Source organism: Mus caroli, chromosome 2 (assembly GCF_900094665.2).
Source record: "Mus caroli chromosome 2, CAROLI_EIJ_v1.1, whole genome shotgun sequence".
NCBI lineage: Eukaryota > Metazoa > Chordata > Mammalia > Rodentia > Muridae > Mus > Mus caroli.
The window spans coordinates 147,640,187-147,652,548 of NC_034571.1; the positions used below are offsets into that span (position 1 = coordinate 147,640,187).

The 12,362-nt window shown below is 43.8% G+C and overlaps 1 protein-coding gene across 2 annotated transcripts in view; it reads right to left on the minus strand.

Moving 5' to 3' along the window:
• Trpc4ap (transient receptor potential cation channel subfamily C member 4 associated protein) overlaps positions 1 to 6,861 on the minus strand; it is a 56,898-nt gene extending 50,037 nt beyond the window's left edge. For both annotated transcript variants that reach the window (XM_029469312.1, XM_021183646.1), the window contains exon 1: positions 6,622 to 6,861. In XM_029469312.1, coding sequence (XP_029325172.1) covers positions 6,622 to 6,789 — 168 coding nt within the window. In that variant the 5' untranslated portion in view covers positions 6,790 to 6,861. The remainder of the gene's footprint in view (positions 1 to 6,621) is intronic.
• Between the last annotated feature and the right edge of the window lie 5,501 nt (positions 6,862 to 12,362).

The following is a 12,362-nucleotide window of genomic DNA, read 5'->3' on the forward strand; positions in this document are numbered from 1 at the left end:
AAAAAAAAAAAAAAAAAAAAAAAGGAATGAGTCTAAAAACAAAATGTGGCTAAAAGAATGTATTTGCTCAAAGATGGAACATTATTATTTACAATTAAAAGAAAAACTTATAACTCAGAATTTGACCTGATATACAAGTAACACAATAAAAGGTGTTTGTGAATATGTAAACATGAAAAAAATTACCGTGTGTATGCTCTTTCCTGGAGGCTACTACAGAGTGCGTTCCCAGGAAAGGTAGATACAGATTTAGGAAACAAGGTCTAAAACACAGAAAAGGCAGTAAAAAACAGAGTACAATACCCTGAATTTGATGAAGTGAAGTTCCAAGAATTCAACCAAGAAGAGGCTGGAAAACTTAAAAAGTCAAACAAAACACCAAGTTTTAGAATTGGGGTCAAAGAGAGTGCAGAGCAAACGAGAAAGCATGCAGTTAGAAGGCTCCACATGGTATGTGACATCTCATAAAGATGTCATGTTTCCCAGCCATGTCAGTCACAGTGATGAACGTGGGGAGCGGCACACACAGCGGGATTCCAGTAGGAAAAGGTGGGCAAGAGGAATGACCATGGAAATAAGCTGGCTGGAAGGAGACTTTCTAGATTCTAGCTTCAGTGGTGAGCACGTGGCTACATACGCCTGTCAAGCCCCATAAATCACACACTAAAAATGCTTCCCAATGGTATATAATACACGTTCAGCACATGTGAGGCCTGGGTTTAATCTCCAACATGAAAAAAAGAAAAGCAAATTTTACTATGTATGCATTTGTACATCAACTAAAAACAACAAAACTACTTTTAATATCAAGGAAAACTATATTAAGGCAGTAACTGTTAGACATACATGGCTCAATATAAACAGTAATTACATCAGCAGCAGAATGGAACTACTTGATACCAACAGCCAGAACTGATATCCTGGGAGAATGGCAGAGACAAGTGACATATAGATGCTAATCTTTTACATGAGGAGGAAAATAGATATCATCAAATTGGAAGAAACAGCTTCAGAAAGAAACAAGTTACTTAGAAAGCCTGGCTCACTGGCTTCTAGGGTCTTCCTCCTGCATAGCTGCAGCTACACTGTGGCCTTGGGAGAACTTTGCAGGGTGAAGAGTTGGGCAGGGCAAGGCTGTAGTCTGTAAGGGCCTCGTGAGTCCCAGAAAGTCAGTCACGTCCAAACACCCAATTTCAGAAGGAGCTCTACTACTAAGCATTGGCTTCCTAGACATTTATTTAAAGTACGTCAAGCATGGTGACTTGTACCTATAATTAATCCGAGCGCTTTGGAGGCCGGGGTAGGATGTGTGCCATTAGTCACAGGCTACCTAGGCCCAGCTGAGCTACACAGAGATCCTGTCCCAAAATATAATAAATAAAATAATAATCACTTCCCCTTTGTTTTCCTTGCAAGTAGCAGAGCCCTGGGATGAAAGAGCCACCACTCAGGCTCGTCAGAGCTGAGTTCCTGGCAGGTGTCATCTGGGGCTTTCTCTTCAGGTACTTGTGGCTGACAGTTTACAGGAGTGATAATCTCTTACATCGTGTCCCCTACTCTGTCTGCCTGCTTAGTCAATGTGACATTTCCAGACATTCACAATTTTCACTGACTGTCTTTATTGTCTTCTCTTTAAAATAAAAGCAGATTTCTGTGAAAACAAATGCATATCTTCTTTGTTTAATTCTAAGTATAAGACAGCTAATATCTTAAAATAGCAAAGTGCAGGCAAACAGACATTTCAAAGGATTATTAATAAAGATTAAATATATTGTTAGGGCAGTCTAAAACAAATATTAACCATTGACTATTTGTATCCTATGCAATGGTGTTTGTGTGGTTTCAACACAAGTAGAGGTGCATCTTAGGGTTTGTGGGTACAAATGCTACCCACTGAAATGAACAGTATTTATGCATTTCTGGGACTTGAGTCATCCAGGATGCTCTTCTGTCTTCCTTTCTTCTTCCCTCTCTTCCCTCTCCCCTACCTATGGAAGAAGGGGGATAGCTTCTGAGTCAGGATCTCTCTTTGTAATCCTGGCTGGCCTAGAACTCACTCACTATGTAGACCAACTTGGCCTTTCAGCAGTCAACAGTCCTCCTGCCTCTGCTTCCCAAATGCTGAGAGTTACCAGCGGTAGGTGCCAGCTGGCAGATGCCATATGGAGAAAACCTGCTTTCCAAGGCATGCTCAGTTTCCAAGTGCCTTTACCAGGAAAGGCAAGTTTACTTAAACCACTAGGTTTCAAACCCTAGTTAGAGGAAGACTAAAACAAGCAGTACCTACAGAAGAAAAAAAAATTAAAGTGGGGAGGGGGGTTATGGGAGAGTGTTTGCCTAGCATATACCAGGCCCCAAGTTTGACTCCCAGCAACACACAGAAATGGAGGGGGATGGGAAGGAAGGGAGAGAGGATCTAAAGAAACAAGTAGAAAGAAAAACCAGGGAAATCTACAGTGATCATAACAGATGCAACAGCAGCGCCTGGGGAGCGGAAGGGATCCCATAACCAAGACTACGGGCTACCTGGGGATGGCGGGGCATGCACGGAATGTCCTAGTGCCACCGTTTACCCAGTCTATCCCTCCCTCAACTCCACTGGCCTTGCAGACATCTGTATCCCTGTCAGACAGGAAGCAGATCCGACTCTGTAGCACAGGAAGCAGCAGGGGCTTCACTCAGAGGACTTATGAGACCCAATTTGCTTTCAGCATCAAAGGTACAAATGAATATGGAGGCCTCAATAAGTTACAGAGTATCTTGGCATATTTATTACCTTCACAGAGGTCAGAGAAAGGTTGGGAAGAGAAGGCAAGTAAAAATCCAAGTAGGACTAGCCCACTCTAAATCCTGTGACCTACGGTCTTTTCCTACTTATAGAAAAGGGAAAGACAGAGGGAACATAGGGTCCGGTGGAAGAGGAACCCAAGATTCTGATTTTCTACATATTAATTTTTTTTTTGAGACAGGGTTTCTCTGTGTAGCCCTGGCTGTCCTGAAACTCACTTTGTAGACCAGGCTGGCCTCAAACTCAGAAATCCGCCTGCCTCAGCCTCCCGAGTGCTGGGATTAAAGGCATGCGCCACCACGCCAGGCTCTACATATTAAACTGGAGTTGCCCATTAGTCATTTACATGGAAATTCAGAACAGGTGATTAGAAATACCTACCCACGTAGAGCAAAAGAAAGAGTCAGAAATGGAAATAAAGACTTAAGAGCCATCAGAATATAGAGTATTTGTTAAAATAATAAAAGGCAACCTTTCTGTATACTCATTATACTTCGGCTACCACTTTTCAAGGTTTTCTTATAAAAACTCATTTTTCTTCATCATAATCTTAAGAGGTTAGGTCCTGTGATGATCTCTATTTTACAGATAAAGAAACAGATATTAAATAACTTTTCCAAAGACAATAAAGCAAGTATGTACCAGAGCCAGGTTTCAAATCACAGATGACCTGACTCTGGAACTCTTTAAAGCTGGGATTACTGGAGAGTGACTATGACAGACACAGACTGAAGATACAATATACCAACTCAAATAGTTTCCTAAATCCTTCCTATCAAGTGCTTGGCATGGTTTGAGGCTCTGAAGATACTAAGAAAATTAAGGCACTCTCTCAAAAAGTCCAGTCTAATTACTAATTAGCTAAGAGCAACTATTTATCAAATAGCCAGTATTTGGTACACTGGCTGACCTTTCTAGACCTACTGTTTCACCTGACACGCCTAACAACCTTATGGGACAGATGTCATTACTACCACTTTAGAAATAATAAGACTGGGATCTGAAGAGACTGATTTAGCTTAGGGGCACTGGCTAACACAGGCTGGAACTAGGATTCAACTCAGCCCCATCTTACCTCAAAATCCAGTCTTTCCCAAGGAAATTCTACCATATGATATGACTCAGATAAACCTTCCGGGCTTTTGGTCAAGCTCACAGCAAGACAGAGCAGAAGGGTGGGTAGCTGGGGAGGGCCTGAGGAGTTACTCAGTGGATTGAGTTTCATTCATAAGCTGAGAAAGTTCTAGAGCTCTGGTGTGCATCCGTGTGAGACTGGTAAACACTACTGATCTGTCATTTCAAGCAGAAGCAATGATCACTGTTATGCATATTTTTTATTTAAAGGGTATTTTAGGTAGGTGGAGCTCCTGTTACAGCCCAGCCTGCTGCCCCTTGCAGTGCACTTAATAAATCCGATTTTCTCCCCTCCACCGCCCCCTCTAAAGTTTTTTAAAAACTTGGCACTTTCCTAATCTGCCATATGCCATAACCAGTATGCGTACTGTGCTATGGAAATATGGGTGAGCAAGTAATTTATTCTGCATATCGGGAGAGGGAGAGCAGAGCAAGGAAAAACCCTGAAGAACTCCACTAAGAAAGAGAACTGACTATAAGATGTGAAGGTCCCTGCATCACTATCACTACTATTTGGGAGACGGGAGCTCTAATCCAACATCTGAAATAGCTCCCACACCTTTATAAAACTACCAAAGAAATATGCAATTATTATTTATTATTATTATCATTATTATTTATAATAATAGGCTAAGAAGGTAAGCAATCAAAACAAACTTTGGGGATTGACAGAGTAATAATAATGGTAACCACAATGAGCAGCCAAAACAGGCTCCAAGAATATTTTAGTAACCTTTTAATCTAGTTCCCTAGCATTCCTACATTTCAGCATTGGAAGCAAATTCTTCTCCTAAATTGCCTCCTTCAGCATGTTAAAGAACGTCTCCGGTTCACTGTTCTCAGTGACCACCTGGAGGGATGTTAGGAATCATACCGCCCAACCTTTCTAAACCTCCGTTTCCTTATCTGTGTTAAAAGATGGAACTCAAGGCCGGGCAGTGGTAGCGCACACCTTTGATCCCAGCACTTGGGAGGCAGAGGTACGTGGATTTATGAGTTCGAGACCAGCCTGGTCTACAGAGAGAAACCCTGCCTCAAAAACCAAAAGAAAGCAAGAGAGAAAGATGAATTCAACATATGGCTCAAACTATTGAAGATTTCTGGGTTTGGTAGAAGGCACCTGTAATCCCAGCACTAGGAGGACATCCACAAGTTCCAGGCCAGCCTCATCTATATGAGTTTCAAGGCCAGTCAAATCTACATAGTGAGAGCCTGTCTCAAAAGTAAACTCACTTTCAAAAAAGTCAACAGCCTGCACATTGACTGATCCAAAACTATGTGATCATTAAAGGTTAGTCATTCCTCTCTCTGCCTGTCCTGACACACTCGCTCAGTGAGGTATTCTGGCTTCAAGGACAGAGCAAGTATTTCTCACCTCTTCTTAAGGCAAATGCAGAGGAATGCAATGAAGAAAAGACTGCTCATCTACAGTTTCCATGGGGAAATTCAGCCACCCCTTCATCTGCGACCGTCTACAAAGACAGACCATCTCACCTTTATCTGTTCAGTCCTTTCAATAATATTCAAATGGATCAAAATTAACTTTAAATATGTAGCGGTGTCTAGAAAAATCTCACACCCATTCTCTCATCCACTCACCTAATTCCTGCCCATCCCTCTCCCATCAACACTGTTTGGTTCCTTATGTAGTCCTCAAAACTATATACAAAGCTATCTTGAAATTAAGCTAACGTTTTCAAAGTAAGTTCTGGGATCACTGGGAGAATGAAGAAAAAGTGAGAGGAGTCACCTATCCTCATCTATTTATTCTAAGGTTGTGCCCTATACCCCCCCCCCAACACACAGACACACACCCTACACCACCACATGTATAGGACATCAATTATTACACTTAATGATAAGCTAGACACTAAACAGAACAATAACTGATTACCCTTCAGCCCTTATATGCACCTGAAATACACTAACACTTGACACATCTATCTCTGCCGAATTTGACAATAGCCTTAAAGGGTGAATTAAATGAGGAAACTACGGCCCTGAAAGGTAACTTGCCCGAGGGAGAAAGAGAATAGGGCTTTGAACTAAAGTTCTTCCCCCAAAGCATGTATCCCTACGCTAGTAAGAGAGTCTTCTGCACCCGTTGGAGCTCAGCCTAATGTGAGATACAGGCGTGAAAGGGCAGACAACAAAGAAATATGCAATTACAGGCTAAGAAAATAGAGCAACAGAAAACGAATTGGGTGATCTGATAGAATAACAACCGGGGGGCCTACTTTAGAAAAGGAGGAGGAACGTTGAGGCCTCTGGGAAGATGACATTTATAATAAGCTTGGGAACCGTTTGGGGGGGGGGGCGCTGCAGTGAAGAGGACCCCGTCCTGCTCACAAGGGGCAAACACGAGACCAGTAGAAGATGAAGCCAACTCGCCAAGGTCCTCCAGACACGCAGACGTGGCGCAGGGAAATGAGGATCTAGAAACTCGGCCCAGGGCTTAGACGCGCCATCAATACCCCAGGCAGCTCGACCCCACTCGGCCCAGACCCGCAGGCCTCCAAACTGGCCACTGCCCCCCGTCCCAACGCGGCTGACAGCGTCCGGACCGCACACAGGACAGCGCCGCGGCCAGCCAAGGGGGATTTGGCCGGTCCGCAGCGGCCTGGAAAGGCCTCTACCCCGGCCCCTGGCCAGCTCCAGCCTGGCCCGCCCCGCCCCGCCCCTCCGGGCCGGCCTCGTACCTGCACCGCCCGGACCAGGCCTCGGCCGGTGAGCTGGCCCTGCCGCAGCTGCAGCAGGATGTTACCCGGCCGCGGTCGACCTCCCCAGCCGCCCCACGCCGCCGCGGTAGCTGCCAACCGCCTCCCCCGGCTGGCCCCAGCTCCAGCCGCTGCGGGCGCTGCCGCCATGTCTCCTCGTCCGACAAACAGGAAGCAAGCGGTCCCGGAGCCGCGTCGATTTCTACGGGGCGGCGGAGGACTCTCTACATCGCCTCTAGTGGCCCGACGCGGAGGTACAAGCCGCGTGGCAGGGACTGTGCGTGCCCCGACGCCTTATGGGAACTGTAGTTTTTGCGGAGAGCGAGCAGGTAGCTGAGATGTGGCTCTTCCTGGACCACCAGTTTGCCTACATCCCACCTCCAGCATTTCTACGAGGTTGCTCCAAGTGGAAAACCAGTCACTACGTGCACAAGCTCTCAATTTTTTTCGCTAGCTGGAAGTGATGCAAGCCCAGTGGCCAGGGAAGAATTCTAGGCCCTAGGCCAGAGTTGACACTTGACACGTGTCCCCTTCCTTTTACAATTGACTTTAGCCAAGTCACCACACTTTACCCCTAGCCCTCAGTCCATTCAATATTTAGGTCCTGGGAGCCAGACTAGTCAATTAATATTTTTATTACAATTAACAAATATGTGCTTTATGTAAATGATACGTAAAGGACCATCAATCTGCTATTGCTTATTCGAAGAAAATGGCGAAAAATATTTCATTTACAGATAGATGTCAATAAATAGTTCCTAAAGGCACCAGCTGTACTCCTCATACTGAATATATAGGTGAGGTGGAGGGCAAGGTGATAAGCACAACAGCAGAGGGCCCTGTTAGGGGATGAGGGTTTCAGGGGACCACAGCTAATCCACACAAACAAATGTAGTTATTTATTTAGCAAACTGTATCCCCTATCGAATAGAATATTGCCCTCATTTTCCCCGCAAGTAGAACTGAATTCACTCGCTCCGACAAACCTCCGAAGCAGGGTGGGGCTGACTCTCCCCACTTTCTCTTCTAGGAGGCTATCTTGTAACAAAAATAAGTTGGGTGTGCCAAATTAGGATGCCGTGAAGTTTGCTACTTGTAACTAAAGTGGCTATAATTTGTTGCCCAAACCAAAAGTCCTTAAAAAGTGAAATGATGTAGCCGGGCGTGGTGGCGCACGCCTTCAATCCCAGCACTCGGGAGGCAGAGGCAGGCAGATTTCTGAGTTCGAGGCCAGCCTGGTCTACAGAGTGAGTTCCAGGACAGCCAGGGCTATACAGAGAAACCCTGTCTCAAAAACAAAAACAAAAACAAAAAAGTGAAATGATGTAATAAGTAACTTGCAGTGGAACAACAGCAGGCGTTTGTGATCGCTGCCAAGGCAAACTAGACTGTGGCTGACATCTGCATGCTACTTGCAAGGTGTGGCTCCCACTCGCTCCAGCAGAGATCTGCCTGGTGACCTGGTTTAAGACAAAGAAAATAGGATGAGGAGAGATACACTGGAGAGATGCACTGGAGTCAGTGGGTAGAAGCACTGGCTGCCAAGACTGATGTTGTTGGGTCCTATGAACCCATGTTGGTGAAAGGAGAAAATAATTCCTCCAAACTGCCCTCTAATCAATCAATCAATCAATCAATCAATCAATCAATCAATCAATCTCTCTCTCTCTCTCTCTCTCTCACACACACACACACACACACACACACTTTAAATGTAATTTTTTGTTTGGTTGGTTTTTTCAAGACAGGGTTTCTCTGTGTAGCCCTGGCTGTCCTGGAACTCACTCTGTAGACCAGGCTGGCCTCAAACTCAGAAATCTGCCTGACTCTGCCTCCCAAGTGCTGGGATTAAAGGAACGTGCCACCACTGCTCGGCTTAAATGTAATTTTTAAAGTTAAAATATTTTATTGAAAGAGAGCAAGAAGAGGGAGGGTTTAGAAAAAAATGACATAATTACATAATAATCTCAAAAGTAAAAGAAATAATTTTTTAAAAAAAGAAAAAACTTTATAAAATAAAAGCCATAAAACAGCATTAAAAAAAAAAAAGCCGGTCAGTGGTGGCGCACCCCTTTAATCCCAGCACTTGGGAGGCAGGGGCAGACTGATGTCTGAGGCCAGCCTGGTCTACAGAGTGAGTTCCAGGACAGCCAGGGCTACACAGAGAAACCGTGTCTCCAAAAAAAACAAAACAAAAACAAAAACAACAACAACAAAAAAACCAAACCAAAACAAAGAAAATAGAAAAACCTGCATTTTTCAGTGCAATTGTCCCATCATGAAATCTGTATGAACCAAATAAAACCCTGTGTGTTTGTGATTGTTGGAGAAGAATCAGAAACAGGAAGTTTATCCTGTGGTAAAGGAGATTTTTTTTTCAAGTCAACGGGCAAAAAGCAAAAACAAAAACAAAAACAAAACAAAAGAAATAGGTCTTTAACTTTACAGTTAAATCTAAAATTCATCTTAGAAATATAAATGTAACAAAATCAAAGTGTAGTTTTAAAACTGGGTTTAGGGACAGAGAAGTACACTGGCATAGATTCACACCCACAAAAATCCAAAATAAGTGAGTTTTGAAATATAAGTTATATGTGCACAGAGCTGTTAGAAGTTCAAAGCATTAAAAGGCGGCAGTGAATGAAGACCATCTTTCTACGATTTGGGGGAAGAAATGCCTTCTTAAGCATAAAGTCCAGAGCCATGATGGGAAGATTAATAAAACTGACCTCAACATCCAGATAACATTCTAAGCGAGACAGCATGAACAAGCATAGAGAGCGCACGGCATTCTGGGAAAGTTAATTTAGAATGTATGAAGAGCTTTCTGTCCAGGCTGCCTCAAGTTCTCCACCCCACGTAGCTGTCTGAGAGGCTACGTTTCCCATCCCCTTCTTTCTGATCAAAGACTACTTCCCTGAGCACAGATAGAAAGCTTTGTCTCTTACGTGCTCCATACCTGTGTTCTCTACTTGACATATAACCCATTACTCTGGGCATCTCTCCAGTTGTTGTGATCTGTTTAGTACTTTGCCACACCTATCCCCAGTACCCAGACCAGTACCTGGAATAAAGTCAGCGATAACATTTGTTTTGATCTGATCAGTGGATCGATGAACAGATAAATACAGCCACTCCTACAAGATTGCTACAAGCCAAACCACACAATGGAAAGAAGAGTTGGGGGTAGCTGGTGAGATGACCCAGGGGGCAAAGGCACTTGCTGTCGAGTCTGAAGACCTGAGTTTCATTCCTGGGAACCAAATGGTGGAAGCAGAGAGCTCATTCCTGAATGCTAACCTCTGACCTCCACACAAGTGCCATGACATTCCTTCCTATGAACATGCACATGTGCGTGCGCGCGTGCGCGCGCGCGCACACACACACACACACACACACACACAGAAAGAGAGAGAGAGAGGAGACAGGGGGAGAGAGAATAAATCAATGTTAGAAAATTAATAGATGAGCAGGAATAGGCAATTCATAGGATAAAGATGCCAAATAAATGTGGGGGGAGGGCCTTCTTAGTTCTCCCCAGAGTAGAAGGCTGGAGATGAGAGGGCTAACCAAGATGCCTTTCCAGAGTGCAACTTTTCATCAATATGTAATGTGGACTTCTTTTGACTCAATAACACTCCTTTAGCGCTACAGCAAATTAGCATTCTCCTTAGTATAATTCTAGAAGACAGAGCAATTAGTCAAGAAAAAAAAAAAAAAAAGCAGCCAAGTTGGAAACAAAACCACACATAAGAGGCGGAGCAAGCAGTGTTGGAGAATGACAGCTCAGCTTATAGAAGTGCACACCGTTCCCAGCACCTACACTGGGAGGAGTGTACACTACACTCCAGCTCCGGGGGAACTTGATGCCCTCTTGTGGACTCTACCAGCATCTGCAATCACATGAGCATACCCTGAACACCCAAATACACTTAAAACTAATAAAAATAGCTCTTTTTTAAAAGCCTTACCCTTCACCCCGAGGTCAGTCTTTAGGGCGCCATAATACTAGGAAGTAAGGAGAAAGGTTTCCAGAAACCTGTGGGAAGGCTGAGTGCAATTTATCTGTGTCCTGTCAGCTTCTCCCAGCTGCTTCTCACCACCAGGGGGCGCAGCATCCTTCTGCCAAGGGGCCTGTTGATGCAGATCTGGGTCAACACTGAAAACAAAACAAAACAAATGGAAACTCTCGGCTTGACTAATTTTTTGCAGTAATCTCAGTAGTGCCACCGCATGCGATGCTGTCATTCCTAGAATATTACCTTCCTTAAATTAACTACCACGGTCATCTCAATTACACGTACAGATTTTTCTAGGGCATTTTTTTTTAAGAGTAATTTTTCTTTTAATCCTGGGGAAGTCATAATCAGAGAAAAATCACATTATTATATTCAGACCATAGTGATAACTGTCCATGTAACTGTGCTTCATCTTGTGGTATCATTTTGGAGACTATTTTTCACATTTTGTTTCTAATATACAACCTCCCAATGATTAGAACAACTGGAGGGAGAGGGGAGGTCTATTCTTTCCTTTCACCTGTGGGTTCTGGGTCTTGAACTCATGTCACGTTTGGCGGCAAGCGCCTTTGCCCATGAAGCCATCTCACTGGCCCAGTGACTTGTTGTTTTAAACATTTTCTATCACCTATGGGCCAGGTGCTGTCACAGGGACTGGGAATGCTGTGCAAAGGAAACAAAAGTCCCTGCTCTCTTGCAACTTGCACTGGGTCTAAAGCCCGCCCTTCCCTGGGCACTTACCATTGGCCGCCCACTTAGCCCTCCTGCCCTTTCACTTTCTCTCCTCAGCGTTTTTTGGGAAAAAAAATTCGAATTTACAAAAATGTTGAAAAATTATAGTCTGAGCACACATGTATCCTTCACTTATACTCTCCCATTATCATCATTATGTTCTGGATAGATAGATGATAGATAGATATCCCCCTATGTAGATGTACGATATGTAACACATGATATGTATCTTCATATATCCTCATAGGATATATCCTCATATCCTTCATATACATCCTCATAGGTAGATAAATACTTATGAAGAAAGTTCATTCTGCTAAGCCTCTTATTTTTCTGAAAGGAGGCTGGATTTGAGTTTGGGTATGTGCATGCCAAGGTTTGTGTGTGATGGTCAGGGGATGACTTGATTCTCTACTTCTCCATGTGAGTCCAGATTTGAGCTCGTTGTCGTCAGACTTGGCAGCAGGCTCCTTTACCCACTGAGCCATCGTGCTGACCCAAACCAATTTTTTTTCTAAGCCATTTTAAAAAATTATAGATACTATGAGATTTCACCTCAATATTTCAGTGTTTTTCTCTTCAGAACAAACACATGCTCCAATAAGCATGAAAGCATCATTTCCAATAAATTAATGTGGATTGCATCTATAAATACACGGTCAAGAAGGCCAAGCCAGAGCTACACAGTGAAATCCATTAAAAACAAAACAAAACAAAAAATGAAAAACTACCCTGGTGAAGGGGATGCTGGAGACACTGGACTGGGTATAGGGTAAAAGTCTGAGCTCACTATTGGGTTTTGAAGACCCACCAATCCCTGGGTTCCTTCCAAGCTCAGGACTTGAAATCTCACCTATCCTCACACTAGAAAGCTACACACACACACACACACACCCCTTTATCTCTCACACACACATACACTCTCTCTGTCTCTCTCTCTGTCTGTCTGCCTGTCTCTCTCTCTCTCTCTCT